The sequence below is a fragment of the Balaenoptera acutorostrata genome, chromosome 8, assembly GCF_949987535.1.
Source record: "Balaenoptera acutorostrata chromosome 8, mBalAcu1.1, whole genome shotgun sequence".
NCBI classification, from domain to species: Eukaryota; Metazoa; Chordata; class Mammalia; order Artiodactyla; family Balaenopteridae; genus Balaenoptera; species Balaenoptera acutorostrata.
In genome coordinates, this window is record NC_080071.1 from 78,232,418 (window position 1) to 78,251,307 (window position 18,890).

Genomic DNA, 18,890 nt, shown 5'->3' on the forward strand with positions numbered 1-18,890 from the left:
GAGAAAACCATAATTCAAAAAGAGTCATGTACCCCAATGTTCACTGCAGCACTATTTACAATAGCCAGGTCATGGAAGCAACCCAAATGTCCATCGACAGACTAATGGATAAAGAAGATGTGGTACATATATACAATGGAATATTACTCAGCCATAAAAAGGAACGAAATTGGGTCATTTGTAGAGACGTGGATGAATATAGAGACTGCCATACAGAGTGAAGTAAGTCAGAAAGAGAAAAACAAATATCGCATATTAATGCATATATGTGGAACCTAGAAAAATGGTACAGATGAACCGGTTTGCAGAGCAGAAATTGAGACACAGATGTAGAGAACAAACGTATGGACACCAAGGAGGGAACACGGGGTGGGGGATGGTGGGATGAATTGGGAGATTGGGATTGACATGTATACATTAATATGTATAAAATGGATAATTAATAAGAACTTGCTGTATAAAAAAATAAATAAAATAAAATTCAGAAATTAAAAAAAAAAACTAAACACAATTAAATAAATAAATAAATAAATAAATATTGTTGTCCCAATCAGTTGCTCACATCCACCCACCATCTCCAGCTTTCTTCCCTTAGGGAAGATAATAGAAACTTTCTCAAATGACCTGTGTTACAAGATATCATCTTTTGCCTCATATCTGGACCAACAATTGACAACAATTAACAAACTAAGATTAAACTTAGGTTAAGTGGACGAGAGGATAGTATCTGCTATTTGATTTGAAAATACAAACTCTGTATTGGAGTTCCACTTTTATTCTGTTTTGGAAAGAAAGTGCTGTAAGAAAAGACACTGAATTTCACCTGGAAGCTTCGGCCAAATCAATGGTTTAAATGCTAGGAGGAAGGGTAATTCGGCCACACCCCATAGTCACCTGTAAACTGAATTCGGAATGTGACCTCTGGGGCAGCCAGAGATGTCCGGGACAAGATGCATTAGAAATTACTGGGAACTTTCCACTGGCATTCATACCCCGCCTCTCCCTGCTCGAGCTCCTGGGGCTTTGGGGCGCTGAGAGGTGTGGGATACTACTGGTTGGCCCAAACCCTTTGATTTTCCAAGACTGTCAGTTTTGTTCTCATCTCAAAAAAATGCATCATTTTTGTTTTTAAAAATATATGCCACATGCAAATGAGAAAGTGTGGTTTTAGAAAGGAAACAAGACGAACAAATGGAAAATTATCAGACACTCCATGACCCTTCTTCACTTCACATGCTCTAGCCAAGAAAACCTTTCTCAGGATTATTCTTCCAGCCCTTCTACCTCCCTGTGCTAATAAGGTAGCTATTAACCACTCGGTGTTATTTCGATATAAATCAGTTAAAATTAAATAAAATTTAAAATTCACTTCCTCATTCACACTAACTACTTTTCAGGTGTTCAACAGTGCTTGTGGCCCTTGGCTAATGCATTGGATGGTGCAGATAAAGACCACTGCCATCACCTCAGAAAGTTCTCGTGGATAGTACTCCTGGAGAGACACAAACCACTGTCCATTCCAGAGTCTTCTATCTTGCTCAAGTCATTCAGAGCAGATTCTTTGAATTTAGTCTTTGACTCCACTTGGAATATCAAAATAACCAAAATCCACTAAAGAAATATTGATAGTCCTTAATTCCACAGCACATATTCTGTGGTGTGTTCAATTTCTTATTCTATTGTCTCCAAAATGTTTACCTTATAATAAGAGAAAAATTGTTACCTTCTAAACCTTGCCACCCAGCTACAAAAATGAGCCAGCTAGACCAATACTTTTTCAGGTTGGAGGATAAAATAAGGAAAAAGAAGACGCATCTAAGGAAATTACCCAAACTCCATCTTTAATTTCACTTAAAAAAAAATACCCATCACCTATTTCAGTTTGAAACCCTGAAGTACATTATTTGGATAATTTCATGAAAGGAATTTAATATGAATAGCCATGTGAATATTATTTAGACATTTCTAAACTGAAAACACGAGACATGCTCTAAAAATAAAATTATTTTTAATCCAGTTTTCTGTACCTTGGTTCAAATGTTTCTCTTCATCTGCTTCTTGCTTTGCTTTACTGTATTTACTCCGTCTATTAAAAGATAAAAAACAATATTTTCAAAAGCTGTAAACCACAAGTTCTTTACTACCATTATATAAGTCAGGCAGATATGTAATGCACATTTCACAGATGAGAAAACTGAGGTTATGGGAGGTGAAATAACAGGGTAAGTAACTTGTCACCGCAGAGTCCAGAGTCTCTGCTCGTAACCACAGTATTAAACTGAGGTGATACAGCAAATATTTTATAATATAATTATAATTTTAAATCCCCAGGAGAATTTTATTGTATTGAAAATAGATTCGAAGTTTAGTGGCTAATTTCCCCACATACATATTCTGAATTAAAATAAGTTTCCCTAGGTGAATTCTGCATACATCAAAGGCAATCACAGTCAGTATGTGATAAGTAATAGTAAGCCCTGTTGCTTTCACCACAGTAACTACTACCACAAAAAAACTCATTATCCTATCATATGATATTCTTAAAACAATAGTTTTGTGGTTATTAGCTTCAGCTGCTTCATACAAATTCCTAAATGATTAACGACAATTTAAAAGGTAAACATTTGCTTCGTACTGGATTACATTCCTTAAGAGTTTGTAGAAAACTTGCAGCAGTAAAAATAAGGATTCGGGACTTCCCTGGCGGCCCAGTGGTTACGAATCCTCCTTCCAATGCAGGGGACTTGGGTTCGATCCCTGGTCAGGGAACTAAGATTCCACATGCCGCGGGGCAACTAAGCCTGTGCGCTCTAGAGCCCGCGTGCCGCAACTACTGACCCCGTGCGCTCAGGAGCCCATGTGCCATAACTAGAGAGAAGCCCGCGCACAGCAACAGAAGATCCCACATGCCACAACGAAGATCCCGCAATTAAGACCCCATGCAGCCAAATAAAAACAAAACAAAACAAAACAAAAAATAAGTTTCCATTTGTCGCCTAATTCTTTTCTCCAAAAAACAGCGTATGGTCCTACAGTTGGCGTTCTGCTCTCAGTGTCCCATAGGAGTGAGATCAGGCTTGGTTATAAAGAGTCTTGGGAGAAAGAAATCTTGAATATATATAATTCTTGAATCAGTAATCTTGATACATTATACATAGACACATACATATGTGTCTATGTGTATGTATGTTAAATTGGAAAATCAACTCAGTCCATGTTAGAACTCTGTAAAGTTGGAAGATGAGACCATATTAGTGAATAAAATATGTACATGTATGTTTCTGTCAAAAATGTCAAGTTTATATTGCAGTTTATAATCATCTTGTAATTTTCTTAGAGCTTTAAAGATGAGGTCAGTCAGGACTCTTACATATGAGGAAACAGGCTCTGTGGTGACAAGAGTCCCTGGCGGCCACAGGGGGTCGCAGCAGTGTGGTCCTGCCTGAATCTGATAACCTGAACCCCTGCGCTCTGAACAAGTCAAGAAGGGCAGGATGGTCATGGAAAAGAGAGAGGGCCACGCAGTGCCACCAGAGAGCAGCTCAGTCACAGTCACGTGTCCCAGCTCCTCACCCACATTCCTCTCCTAATTGTCAGCAATGCAGGAACCAGCTCTGCAATCAGACCCTCAGAGCCTACAGATGTTCCTCGGTGTGTATAATTCCCTTGCAAATAATAATACTTCGCAGTTTTACACTGCATTTAACTTTTCAAAGTGCTCTCATCACATATATTATCTCTTCCCCTAACTGTTTGCAAAGCAGGAACCAGCTCAGTAAAGAGACCTCAGTTACTAGAGTTCACTTCGAAGTGCGAGTCATTCAGGCCCAAATAATAGCTTGCATTTTCACCTTGTATTTAACTTTTAAAAGAGCCTTCACGTATAACATTTCATGGCATCTTCTCAAGAACCCTATGAAAGCAATCAGGCAGACAGACACATGTTCAGTCCCATTGTACAGATGAGAACATGGAGGCAGAAGGGCAAGTCATTTACCCACGATCCTCCTAGCAAATACAGGAGTGTGTCTGCCCCGTCCAGCTCACTACCTCACATGCCTCTCCCAGCGGGGATGAAGTTATATGATGATAGCTGGTGAGAGTTAATTATAAGTCATAGCACATTTTATATCAGTAAATCCACTTAAATTGGATTCCACTTGCTCTCAAAATCCATTGCTTCATCAAAGAAGCTAAACAGGTTTAAACAGCCTGAAACCAAACATTTGTATGAAAGATGTAGTCCCCTCCAAAACTCCCCCTTCCTTCTCCTTTTAAAGGAAATATAAGAGTGTTAGGTCAGGGACTATGAAAATAGCATTTTATGTCAGGGAAATGCGTGCCTAGGTCCCAAGGGTATGATAGGGTCCTGCCAGCCCCAGAGATTGTATCTTATCAGAGCTCCTAAAAGCATTATCTAAAATTACAAGTATATCTTTTAAACCACTTTAGGTCTCCAATACTGATTTGAATTTCTTTCCTTTAAAGAAGAAAAAAATGCATCGAGCAGGGAAGCTTTTGTCCCAACTTTAAATTGTCAGAGAGTTCATCAAAAACCCTTGTAGATACCAAAAGAAAGGAGCAGCCTCAAGCACCCCAGGAGTGCCATTTTCCATCAACATATTCATGAAATCTGTGCAAAGCCAGAGGAAATGTAAAATGGCAGGGATCACTATAAGGCTGACCTGCCCAGCCCCTCCTCAGACTTCTGAACATAGAAGGAGGAAGGAAATTAGAGGAGAAGGTGTATTTTGTTTTTTTTATAAAACTCTATATTTTTATTCCCTCCCCGCCCAATGTTTTATGTTTTTGATGTCACAATTTACATGTTTTTATCTTGTGTATCTCTTAGCAAAGTTATTATAGTTATAGCTGTTTTTACTATTCATGTCTTTTAATCTCCATACAAGCTTTGTAAGTAATTAACCTTACAACTTTAAATTATTCTGATTTTTACTGCATATTTACCTTTACCAGTGAGATTTATACTTTCATATGTTTTCCTGCAACTAATTAACACCCTCTTGTTTCAGCTTAAATAAGTCCTTTTAACATTTCTTGTAAGGCCAGTCTAGTGGTGATGAACTCCATTAGCTTTTGCTTGTCTGGAAAACTCTTTCTCTCTCCTTCAACTCTGAAGGACAGCTTTTCTGGTAGAGGGTGTTCTTTTAAAGAAACTTTACTTGGAGTGTTAACTTGGAGGAGAAGACCCCGGTAGAGTACAGGGAGTGCTGACAAAGAAACACAGGGATTACTGTTCAAAAGCTAATTGCAGCCTATTAGCTACTTAATAATACCTTTAAAACTAAAAAGCCTGAGTCCTGCTCTACCTTTGTCACCTGATGACCCTTTCTCCTTTGGCTCAGGGTGCGACAATGTGTTCATTATTGTCCAGAGAAAGAAAGCCTATGGAAGCTTATCGTTGGGTCAGCCAGCCCAGAGGAAACCACATAGCCTAAAAGAGTGCTAAATTGACATCCAAGGCAGATCACCTGAATGACAGAAGGAAACCTTTGTGGAAGATTTTCTAATTATTGAGATGTGGGCAAGCTGATTGAAAAAAGGGGGGAAGGAGGGGACTGGTTTGTGAGTGAATGCTCCAGAAGGAAACATGGAACCTTTTAACTGCAGGAGGTAAAGAGACTCCTCTGCAGGTGAAACTTTGAAAGCCTGTGACTAAGCCCGCCTCCGTCAAAGGGAGGCGGAGTCAGGGCATTAACAGACATTGTCCAGGGACAGCATGAGACCCCAGCCCTGCCCTCCCAACCAATGTGTTGTTCCTGGCGCCTTGACTACCCGATAAAACCAACAAAATAGTGGAGGGAAGCGTGACAGGGCCCAGCACACACCCCACTTTTATTAAAATACTGACTTCCCTGATCAAGTCGATGGATTTGACTGATGGGGCTCACTGTTCCAAAACTAATTAGCAAAAGGTAAGTAATTTATTCAGCTAAAGTGCGGATTAAAGAAGATAAAGCAATGTAATAACTAGCATAGCTCCAGGAGGACACTTCCCAGCGTTTAATGGCATCACCTCTGAAGATTCATCGAAGCTATTCTTCTTTTTCCCCTTCCTTAAGCTGTCATTGTTCCTGCACCAAATGATGGCTAAATGTTCTTCATGAGCAACATTTTGACATGGGTGGAATTGAACCACACGAGTGCACATAAGTTGCTTAGAAATGTTCCCGCAGTACCATCTGCCAACTAATTGTAGGAATTTACATGACTTCATCAGAGCCATTTCGGCTAACATTTAAGTGTATTCATTCTTATGTGACCATAATATTACAATTAGGACACCAGGGAAGATAGAGTCTGAATGGTGACTGTTTTAGCATTATGGCAACAGCTTCAGCTCCAAAGTGGAAAATCGTAACCTTCCGAAGAAGACAAAACTAACTTGCAAGGTCTGACTTTATAGCATGTGTTAGATTGCACATCAAATCACACATCACAAATGGTACCAACATCATGAAGGAGACTCCTGAAGCTCTGGTTTGCTACAACTGTCAATGCTAACTTTTGATGTAGGTCAATGTTTTCAGTCCAGAAGACATTAAAATAATCTATCTAGGCCAGTACTGAAGTCAGGAGAGACGGACTCCTGTCCTGATCAGGCAACTAACTAGCTGTGTGACCTTGGTGCAGTTAACTGTTTAACCTCCTCTCCAGGCCTCAAGTTCCTAACATACAAGATGCCAGTAGTTTCCTATCTTGAGCCGTAAGTGTACCTCCTTCACAAATTTTGCCATAGCCATTTCAGTTTTTTCTTAAAATCAATTAATTCACTTCTTTAATTCAGGTAATAGGGGTACTTTATAACCCTAACATAAATGGAAACCCGGCAGCACCAGAGATCATCAGAAGGTCAGTAGAAACGCCACCTATGGCTGGTTATCAGGCAGTTCTTGTCTCTGGTCACCAAACTGTCCTTTAGAAAAGAGGAACTCATCTTGCATTCTAGTTCTTTCTTAAAAGTGTTTCTCATACATACTGAACAATAAAATACTATTTGGGGGAGACACACTGGCCTAAAGCAACCTGAATTAATACTATTTAGGATGCTTGGAGGTAAACTGATAAAATCATTAATATAAAAGGGGGAGGTAGTTGTCAGAGAAATTTAACACAGTTGATCACTAAGATCATTAGTCCTGAGGTTAGGACCTTATCATTGCATTTTATGATGTCATTGTTAACAGTCAAAAATCACTTTTAAAAGCAATTAAGTGGTTACACTGTGGAGATCACAAATGTGTACCTACAGGAGTATAAGGAAATGTTGCCATGTTGCCAACAGAATGTGCATATGCAGTTTAGGATAAGACTTCTAGAGACAGCATTACATAAATACAAGAAATGCTGCACCTTAAACCACCCAGATGGCAGGTACAATTACATTCTCTGAAAAGCTGACAGAATCCTTAAATTATAACGTATGTGATAAGTGCCACAGGAAGACACTGATCAAAGATGCCTATAAAAAATGTAAGTTAATTTCCTCAACATAATATGGCTGGTAAAAACATACAATAAATCTAAGTCAATGTATTCTGTATATTATTTTAAATATATAAATACAATTTATAAATTTAGGAATTTCATTCTTTCACTGAGATCCCCAAATGTTTACACTTCCAAGTTGGTCAAAAGAAAAAAGTGGATCTTCTCATTGGAAAAATTAAAGATCACTCTGACTTGCCTAAAGCTCATACTTCTCCATATAAAGTAAATATAATAAAATAAACAATTGCTGTAAAAAAAAAAAATCCAGCAAGATACTAGCAGTGAGCCTGAGGCCATTTCCTCTCTCTTAAAAGACAAATTAGCAAACAGATTTTCCTTTGAAGTAATCAGAAGGACTGAAACTTTTCTCAGTGTGTGGATCTCTGCCCATCTACCTCTTAAAACAATCTCCCATGTCATCAGCAGTGTGGGGAGTCACCCTATAAGGGGTCCGTCCCTCGCATCCATTCTGCCATCAACTATCCATGGCTCTAAGAGGCAAGAAGCAGCACCATCATTTTCCAGGCTGTGATGTTTCATCTGTTGCTTTCCCAGATGACTGGCTGCAGGTTGGTGAGATGATTTTAGGGGTACCATTTACCATCTTTCATTTGTACTCTCACTAAAAGCATGTACCAGACTTTTGTCTGCTCTACATGTCTCTTCTCTTCTCACCTGTTCTTGTCCCATTTAAACATCTGCGGTCCATTATGACAGAGCACACAGCCTGCTTGCGGAGAAGAATCAGCTGAGTGTGCATCGGCCGCTGCAAAGCCTGTCAGCTACCTGGCTCCAGGCAGCCTTTCCGTGACAGCTTTATGTCCGACACTAAAGAAGAATCAATAGGAGGCCAAGGGGTTGACATTTCATTTTCTAAGAAGTGATCCATTGAGGACCAATCACCAAGCAGTGTTTATCAGCCTTGGGAAGTAACATTTTTTTTTTTAATGGGGGAGAAGGAACAGGATCATGGCTGGGTAACTTGACAGGCTCAGTTCTCTAAGGTGGGGACTCATAATTGGAAATCCGATCAATCCTGCCTTATATAATAAAGTGATCAATAAAAGCAGAAAGGAAATTAAGTCATCAAGCTTGCGATGCTATTTTCTATAGCTACAGCTTTTAATAAACTTGTCTTCCTGTATTACATTTTCATCTGCTTTTCTTTTTTTTTTCTTTTGTCAAAGAAGAACATCTGAAAAAAAAACTTATAACGAGGTGACCTATTTCTAATTACTCCTGTCTGACTGCTGTATTTAGGATAACTTAAAATACAAAAAAAACAAACAAAAAAAGTAACTCTAAAGGAAAGGCAGACTACAACTAGAGAATTCTTCTAACAAATATCTCGGTTGAGATTCGAGATGAGACCCACTTTCTGTAAACAAGTGTTCTCTCAAATGGTTCTGAACATTCTGGGGTGCTGGATTTCAGTCAAATATTTTTTACAGGGGCAGTTATTAATAATTTTTCCCTAGTTTTAGACTTTTAAACAACTTTATTTTCTGATGACACAAGTTGTTTATATACACTGTAAAAATTTCAAACGCAGAAATACATAATAACAAAAGCAAAAGCCCATGTAATTTCTATACACTCCTCATCCCACTCCCTCCTCCTGGCTATCAGATGGATATAGATTAATGTCTATAGTTCCCATGTGTTTATGAGCCTGGCATGTGTACATGCACAAAGTCAAATGGCAATGAATAAGAGAGAGGTCCATATTGATTGACTTCCAAAATCAAAAGCCAGGGAAGGAAAGAACTCTGGGAATTCAGATTCTGCTCAGGCCAAGTTGAAGTTTCCAAAGCCTGAGCTGTACTTATATAGGGTACAGTGGGCATGTCTAGATGTATGTTTGTGTGTGTGTATTACAGCAACAGGGATGAGTGTTTGTGGTGGGTTTAACTCCTTCAAGATGAAATTCACTGCTCTAATCAAACAGACTTTGCACCAAAAAGAACAAACACGATGACAAATGTAGGTGCCCACACACAATAAGGAGTTGTGCTGTACTGTGTGAGAGGGATCATGATTGATCTCTATATACCAGGACATTCTGGAGAGTGAGAGTAGAGACATGATATTAATAAATACGGGTGACAACTGAAACCATCCAGGCAAACTAAGATATATGGTCATCACCTTAATTATAATGTACCACAAAGTGAGAGAAAATCATGGTGGCTTGCCCAGGTCAGTGGAAATAGCCAGAGGCTATGCTGTGACATCAATGAGCTCACCAACTGATGAGCCAGGAAAAGACAGTGCAACAGACAGTGGCCTGAGATCCAAGCACGGCTATTGGGGGTCCAGTAACAGACCTACCACTAAAGCAATATAGTGACTCCAGACAAGGACTATACCTTTCTGAGTATCAGTTTCCTCTTCTATGACATGAAAAGATTTATATTTAAGAGGATCATTTTGACATCCCCAGGTTCTTATTTTTTCTTAAAAGCCCCACGTTGTAAAACAGTTGATGGCATGGGGGGTGGGGGGGCAGGTAAAGGTTGGAGAAGGGGAAGATTCTCACACGTGAGACAAAGAGGACCTAGATGTGGACACACATTGAAGATGAGCAGCTGTCCCCCCAAACCCCCTCCCCCTCCATTCTTCTGGAAGCTCCAGGCAGTGTTAATAATTGATGGAGGCAATGATAATAAGAAAAACTGGATCAAAAGAATATGCTGTCAAGCTCAGGGGTTGGCAAAGTATGGCCCTCAGCCAAATCCGGCTCACCACCTGTTTTTGTAAATAAAGTTTTATTGTAACACACACACACACACACACACACACACACAATATGCTGTCAAGCTCTTTCTATGTCTCTCTTTTCTAGACTGTTTTTCAAGTATCAAGTTAGAGTGTAAACTCTCATAGAATAAGTAATTGCTGTTTTAGATCCATTTCCAAGAACAATGCCAAGCCCACGAAGTGCTCAAAGGAAACTCTCTGGAAATGTCGATGGCTTTTCCTAAGGGAAGAAGAAGGAATGCCCACTTCTTTGCTTTGGTTACTGTTATTATGAACCAATATCATGTTGAAGTCCTCTCTGTGTGCCAGATTATCTACTTTGCCTATCAAAACTCTCCTGTCAATAACTCTTAGAGGCAGATATTTTATTATCCCTATTTTACAAAAAGGAAACAATGACTCAAAGAGGTGAAGTAACACAGCTGACAAAGAGCAGAGCTCAAATTTGAGGTCTAAGTTTTAGATGGCTTTTTTTTTTGGCCTTTGGCAGTCAGTTCAGGCTTAAGAGAGGTATAAATGTAACACCTTACAGCCTAGAATATCTAGAAAGTTCCCAATGGCCTGCTTCTCAGCTTAGTTTCCTGGAATCAGTTGGGTGTTTCCAGGACTCTCAGTGGTGAGCGTTGCCACCAGGGTCCAGCCCGCAGCTCTAGCAGCGGGGTGGGGAGATCAAAGCAAAGAGGAGGGAGCTTGTGCTGCAAATGCCATGTTTATGATGCTAATCAAAGCCTCAGCTTTGTGTGGAGGAGACAAAAAGCTCCCTCATAAAAACTTGGGAAGGGGGTCAGGGGCAGTGAGTGGCTTAAGTGCTTACCTCCTGCTGATGACAAAAGCGGCGATAAGAATAACCGCTAGCACCACGCTGCCGGAGACGGAGACCAGCAGGACGGTGGAGTTGGCCCCGTCTCCAATGATCCGGGAAGGCACTGGCAAAGACAGTTACACAAGGATCACCTTGGGCAAGGTCCTAAGAGCTGGAACTTCTGACTGTCACAAGTTTCAACTCTCTGAAGCCATTTGAAATGCTCACAGCCTATCTTGCTCTACGTTAAGTATTCACACAACGGCATCTTCTAAGACAGCCTTAATGAGACTAAGACATTCTTTTTTATAATTGTATGAAGAACTCCAACCAGAAGACTCATTAAATCCTAGGGTAAACATTTCCACTCATTGCTTTTTCTTTTTTTTTTCTTTCTGGTCTCAGCCCAAACTCTTATTTAAGGATCTGATGAATTCCTTAGTGAGAAAGACACCTGGAAATTTCCAAAAGGACAAGCAGTTTTGAACGACCCCTCCACTGCATCCTCACACCCCATCTAGAAAAAAACCTGTCTATTATTGCCCAGCTCAAAAGCCACTTCCTCCTTGAAGCCTTCCAGGATAATCGAAAAGGATGTCAAACCCCTTCAGATTTTATTCTAGAGTACTTTCTTTCTTTTTTCATTTATATTCTATTTAATAATTTGTGAGTAAAATTACTTTCTAGAACTAACATAGAAAATTCTGCCCCACCAGCTCCTTATCCAGTAGGCTCAATTTTGGTTTGCTAATTATGGAGGGGAGATGTCTTATGTAAATTGCTTATTCATAGGTATGCCCTCTATTAACATTTTGATTCAATCATCCAGTTGGTCCAACTCACAATGTTGAAAGATTGATGTAGCTGTCTAGAGGGGCTTTTAAAAAAACTGATCTGACTTGATTTGAACAGATTCCTAGAAATAAATAGGAGAGTTAAAAAAAAAATTGGTACCTTCTCTAATCTTCCCAGGGAGAAAACTCCTTAGCTTAATGTAAGATAGTTATGCAACTGTCCATTAGCCAGTTTGGCAATCCCAGTTTTCATGGTTTATGGAAGGCTCAACACAGGAGAAAGACGTTTTTCAATCATATGAAAAGACAGATCAGATACGGTTATGAAAAATGTTCTTCTCTAAATAGCAAGAGGTGTGCTAAGTTACAGACACTGGCTATCTAATTTCAAGCAATAGCCTTTGCAGCAAAATGTTTGCCTAACCAAAAATTTGTATAGCTTCTTAGTTCACCATAATGGGATTTGCCCTGGATTGTACAAAGAATCTCAGAACTCGTTACCTGTGTTGGTTGTGACCTCCAGGGGCTCGCTGAAATCTCCATAGCCAGCTGCTGTCCTGGCTCGGACATGGAAAACATAGGAAGTCAGAGGGTTCAGGCCTTTGATATCCGTGTTCCTGGCAGCCGTCCTAACAATCCGATAGCTTCGTTCATTCTGATCCTACATTACGAGAGGATAAAATTAAGGAAAGTGGCAAAATAAATCCCCCACTTACTCTGATACAGTATTAAAGCAGCCAAGCCAGTCCACTCAGAGGTTGAAAGTAAATGAAGATTGATAAACTCTAAACACTATATTCAGTTCAATGTTAGAAGTACTACTGTTACTTAGATGTTGAAAGAAATGTGGAGTTCAGGTATGATCGCTGTTGACACTGACCATATCCAGATCTTTATCCATATCTTTTTTTGAAAAGAACATTAGATGATGGTTGATGGTTTTTCTCACTCCACACCCAGCAATTTCACAGAAATAACTACTGCAAGAAGGTCCCTTTTCTTTTTCTATTTTCCATCCTAGAAAATGTCAAAAATGTTATAATCTGGTTTCAAAAAAAAAAAAAAAAATCCTGTCCCCTTTCTGCTTTCAATAAGGAAACCAATAAGTGATTACCTTTAAAAAGAAAGAGAAGACAATTGTTCATTTTCTAGACAACCTTGAATGCAAATAGCTCTCTTCAGAATGCTGTCCTTTAAGAGACAACTTATTTGCAAAAAATAATGTCGTTCTATAACTTTAAGAGGCTGAAGAATGTAATTTGCTTTCCTTGATTTTCTATTAAAAGTCATCATAATCCACACCTTGATTCTGAATAGCAGTGATCTACTTAAACAGATCATTATTTCAACTTCTATGAGTCACTCTTCCTGATAAAAGGTTTATAGATTAGACCTTAGCTTAGCTATCTTGATTTGCAGGACTAGAAAGAAAAAATATAGTTATATTAGAACATAATGTATTTTTTCTCTTTTTTAAGATTAGCAACTTAATACATAAAATTCATAATTGGATTTGATTGGGAAGCAAATGCATTTGGTTTTGAGATTTACTAGTATTCCAGGACTTATAACTGACCAAAACTATAGAGAAAAAGAAAGGAAGGAAGGAAGGAGGGAAGGAAAGAGGGGTTGGGGGGAAGAAAGGAGAAGAACCTTGCTTATTCAAGTAATACCTTCTCATAATACTTGACTTCATACTCCAAGATCACCCCATTGGGCCGGTCTGGTTCCAGCCAAGCCAGAGCAACACTATATCTCGTAACTTCTTTAGCCTGGACCAAAGCAATGGATGAGGGTGCTAGTGGGGGAAAAAAAAAAAACAAAAGATATCTTACTTTAGGGGGAAAAATTGGTGGCATCAGTCAATAATATCATCTTATTTTAGAAAACTGTGAAGGATTGTCTTGTCTTCTGCCAGATCCCCGTTTTCCTCTTCCCTAGTACAAAAGCATACCATTTTATGGTTCTTTCCAATATTTTTTTGTATATGGTTTGTCTTAAAAAGACAATCTCTGAAGTAGTCTGGTAAGTCCACGGGCCTCACAGTATCACCTCTACAGCACCTGTAGCCATTCCTCAGAAAGGCCGTAGGTATAGAGAATGCTATCTGCTTGTTTATTTTTTTGCAAGCCATGAAAACCTTTGGAAAATCTCCTCTTAAGCTCAGAGAAACTGCATCTCATCCTACCTCCAAAGAATTGAGTGTCGTGTTATTGGTCTTTAATTTTATACAAGAGACTTTGCAACTCTTCCAAGAGTACTGTAGGGAATGCCAGAAGGCAAACAATTTACATACTTTCCAATATAAATAAAAGTATTGCTTAATTACAGTAAGAGTTTCCAGCTTGAACACAACCAGGCAAATAATGTAGAACACAAATAAAGCCATGATAGTCTCTCTGGACATGTATGGCATTTTGCAACTATTTTACAAGAGTTGAAATATTGCTTTTGCCTGCTGAGTAGCAAATCTTCTTCTTTCCACTGAGAAAGACACAAAAGCCGTCCTCCACCGGGTGTATTATCAGGGATGGGGAGCAGAAATTTTTATCAACCCAGGCTACCTAACCCTTGCTTCGCCACTGTGGTGGTCGCATCTCCAGCCAGCTGTTACCAAGCTCTGCGGTGACCAACAAAGGCACAAATGTGGCATCTCCAGGAAGAAGAGGGAGCGTTCACGAAATCTGAGATCTTATCTAACAAAGCTGCTATAGAGCCAGATAGTAGAGGTTTTCCTTAATTGAATGTATATTTTTATTCATTCTCAAATTGTGAATATATATGAAAACAAACGTCCAAAAGTGGCCACTGAGGAACAACAGAGTAGTGCTGGGTCATCTTCCTGCTCTTCCCCGACACACACAACTGCCAAATCCTAACTCAGAGGAAGAAAAAGAGAAAAAGTAAAATAAATTATCTGAAAATGGAATGGGACTAGCTGCAAACCCTCTGATCACATCTGACAGGTGTGCTGGTGGCAAGGGACGCAACCAGATACACCAAAGTTACATGTCACACAAGGGACTCTTCCTGCTAAAGCTAATCCAGCAGAGAGCACCTCTTGGAGGGGACCATCTGACAGCCTGGCATCTCTGTTAGGGGTGCCTTGAGATGGTAACACACACGCACACACACACACACACACACACACTCTCTTCCCTATTTCTCCTTCTCCTTTTCCCCCCACACCCCCGCCCCCAAAGCTATTCCAGATTGGATCTCAGGCATAATAAACACAAGTGATGTTCCGATACAGCGAATACATACATCCTCCATCAAAGGCAACCCCAATGTTAGTAACAGCAAACTGAGTGAACAGAGAGACACGCAGCAGACATACGAAAGCTACTGAACACCTGAGGATAATGCAAACCGGAAATGCGCTCATTAGCTGTGTTAAGGCTCCCCGGCAGCCCCCCACGTTTCCTCTCTCTCTTTCTTTACTGGTTGACACAGAGCCATTGTCCAGCACAATGCAAGGAGTGACTTTCTTAAATACAGAGGTAGCAAGGAGGCTAGGAAGGTTGCCTGGCTGTGAAAAGCCATTTCACTCCAGTTAATAAACATATTGCCTAACAGAGCCCTTTAGCATCCACTCCATAAAAAGGGGCTCTTCCAACTCTGATGTTCAGGATTGGGAAATGAAATAGAAAAGTGAGGCCGTTAGAACGAAAGCAGGAGGGAGGAAAATCATAAAGTTATAAAATGAGCTAACGCTCAGAAATGTTCTGGATCAGATCTTGATCAGACAGATTTCTCGGGAAAGAATCGCCTGGCTGCCCTTGGAGTGAGCGCACTGATGAACTAAGATGGTTTCTCTCTGGTTGGGTTATCCCTAAATTATTGCATGTGGGAAATAAACCTGATTTCCACTTCGGGAGTTGGAGCGGCAGTGTTCCTGTGGCCATTCAAAGGGCATATGAGCTCCAACGAGTGCTCACAAAATCTCAGACAGGCAGTTAACAATATCATCGTGTTAACTAATCGGATATTCCTAATGCAGCCCTCCTTGGAAAATTCATAGGCACAAATGTGAAAAGAAACCGAGAGTGTATGCTTACTCAGCTGTTATAAAAATGGAGGAAAATGAGATTAAAGGGGAAAGGAGAATAAATCATGGTAATTTATAAAAAGTATGATGCTGTGTGGCTGCAAAGTCTGAATTCTTTCCAAACAGCTCTTTTTCAGAAGAGCATTTTTATCAGGCCATAGTGACAAAAGCAACCCATGACCAAGTGAGATTGAGAATCAGACCTAAAACAGGGACGCGCGTTACAGTCAATAGGGCAGTTATTCCTCCCCCTGGAGAAGAGCTTCTTAACTTCTTTGGCAAGAAAAGCACCAGTTTGGGAAAAACTGGGCTTTGCCACACTGCCACTTTGGAGAGAAGATGCCCTCCATGTTACAAGCCGCATAAGGGTTCTTTCCTCGCTTTTCCTACCCTGCATCCAATACAGCTTCCAACTCTACATCTGGAAGCCATCACCGTGCCTTGTGTGCCTGCCTGTGGCTCATTTCGCTAGAGGAGGCATTTGGCAACGGCATTTCTCAATCATTTCCCTCCCCCAGTGGTTCCCAAGCATCAGTCTTCTCATGCCACCCTCTACTGCTGCCACATCCCTCTGCAACTTGGACTACGATTTAAATAACAATTTTCTTAAGACGACATACTTTATTTCTCGAAAGAAAACTTCCCTCTACAGTTATCACGTGCAATCAATGGCAGGTAACCATACAAATAAAAATAATATATACATTAAAGAATATGTAGGGCTTCCCTGGTGGTGCAGTGGTTGAGAATCAGCCTGCCAGTGCAGGGGACACGGGTTCGAGCCCTGGTCTGGGAAGATCCCACATGCCGCGGAGCGACTGGGCCCGTGCGCCACAACTACTGAGCCTGCGCGTCTGAAGCCTGTGCTCTGCAACAAGAGAGGCCGCGACAGTGAGAGGCCCGCGCACCGCGATGAAGAGTGGCCCCCACTTGCCGTAACCAGAGAAAGCCCTCGCACAGAAACGAAGACCCAACACAGCCAAAAATAAATTAAAAAAGAAAAAAAAAAGAATATGTAATAATACTATAATTAATACAATGTAAAAAAAAATACATAAATGCTCTTGCCTCTCTATGCTTTGCCAAAAAAAGAGATTAGCCAGTGTTAGAGAAGCATTAAGGATAATCCTGACACCAATTTGAGATTCTGACCTTAGAGAAAGCAGAACTGAGAGAGAATGGAAAAGGAACTAACTTTCACACAGAGCAACTCAGTATTACATAACGTCCCATCTGGGTCTCCCCTAAAATCGTCTCTGATGCCACCATTGGTATGCTCCCACACTTTGGTAAACACGGCCAAACCCTACTCGGTTTAGAAGTGTTTTGGATCCTGAGTCCCAGTACCTCAGGGCTCTGCCCTTTGCCAGCAGAATTAGCAGAGGAGATAATAGACTAATAAAATAACAGATTGAACACTCGTCCCAGATACATGGTTTAACAGGAGCTTTGACAAATCAGTGCCTTAGTTCAAAAGAAGGCTTCTCATCATACCGGGAATTTTGGTCCACATAAAAAGACCAAGCAGAAGAAAGGTCCTGCTTGCCTCCCAGTTTACATTCCCAAACCTTATCGAGACTTGGCTCTTCCTCCTCCACTAACCACAAACTTAATGAGCACCAATGGAACACGGCAAAGATGGAAACGGGCAAACAAAGCTAAATTAAATACAATCTTTGGTATCCAATTAAGTGCCATCTTATCCTTTAGCCTCTTAACTGAAAAAAAAAAAAAGAAGACAGAGAATTTTGTAATAGTCTTACAGAGAAGACACTCTTTAGTGTCAACCCAGAGAATTCATTTTCTAGAACTCGAGAAACAGTTCCTGCTAACCTTCTTATCCAAGTTGTATCACGGCAATGGGGAGAAGTAAGAGGCTTCCTCCTTATCCCGTGTGTTCAGACACATAATACACCTGCAGAAGAGTGAGAGAAGCTGGCAGGAAGCTGAGGGTTGATGTAAGTATTGCTCATTATAGGACAAAGGCACATCTTAGACTGAAAGGCATTCCTCCCTACCCACAGACTTCCTTCATAAAAAAGAGATGTTTGCTTTAAGGAAACTTTTGTGCCCCTGGACATAAGCAGCCTTCCTTTAATGGCTAGAATTTTGACGTAACACACAACCAGAAGAGCTGGTCGTGCTAGTTGATGGCAGTGTGGTTAGAGAATCATGACGGATGGATGCAAAAATCACAAAGGCAAGAACTCCTAAAGGGTAGTTTCTAAAGAAAGATTTGTGATTTAATTCAAATCAGCCCTTAATTTTCAAATTTTTAGAGCAGAATGTTCAATGTCCATTTTCCTGTCCTGAGATGCAGATGTCTGAGACCACCTTTTCCTATTACTCTCAAGGGGATTTCAGTAGTTTTGAACCCAAAACATGGCCTCCATTTCCTCTTCGTTTTACTTACAAATCATGCTGACACATCAATCATCATTCAATCATTCTACAAATGTCCTTTAAGCCTTTGCTTGAGGAACTTAAAGTAGAGCTAAATAGGCATTCACGTTTTAAAACTTAAACAGTACTTGACTAAACAGACAGTAACTGGGGTAAAAAGCCAGAATGTGGAGGAGTGCATTGTGGATTACAGAAAGAACCACGGAGGATTTGGACTAAGGTTGGGGAAGTGTGGTCCAGATTGACTTGCTGGGCAAACAAGAAGCAGAAAGGGGAGAGGATGGCTGATCAGAGCTGCCCTGCTGCACACGTGACTGGAAAGTTCAGGAAATCACTAGCACCTGGGTTCTGTGGGGGCAGAGGGCTCATCTAGGACACGTGAAATGAGTCAAAGATGAAAAAGCATCCTGATCCACGCGAAGTAGTCTTCATTTTACTAATTTGATGGGAAAAATCAATGAATTTAAAAAGGATTTTGGATAAAAATCCAGGTTTGAAATTTACTAGCTGCCATCTTGGACAAGTTACTCAAGTTTCCTTGCCTCTGTTCTCCCATCTGTAAAACACC

The 18,890-nt window shown here is 40.3% G+C and overlaps 1 protein-coding gene across 2 annotated transcripts in view; it reads right to left on the minus strand.

Moving 5' to 3' along the window:
- EPHA4 (EPH receptor A4) overlaps positions 1–18,890 on the minus strand; it is a 144,958-nt gene that overhangs the window by 24,484 nt on the left and 101,584 nt on the right. For both annotated transcript variants that reach the window (XM_028167935.2, XM_057551445.1), the window contains exons 6-9: positions 13,542–13,666; positions 12,370–12,529; positions 11,087–11,198; positions 2,028–2,086 (exon numbers count right to left, since the gene is read on the minus strand). In XM_028167935.2, the coding sequence (XP_028023736.2) occupies positions 2,028–2,086; positions 11,087–11,198; positions 12,370–12,529; positions 13,542–13,666 (456 nt within the window). The remainder of the gene's footprint in view (positions 1–2,027; positions 2,087–11,086; positions 11,199–12,369; positions 12,530–13,541; positions 13,667–18,890) is intronic.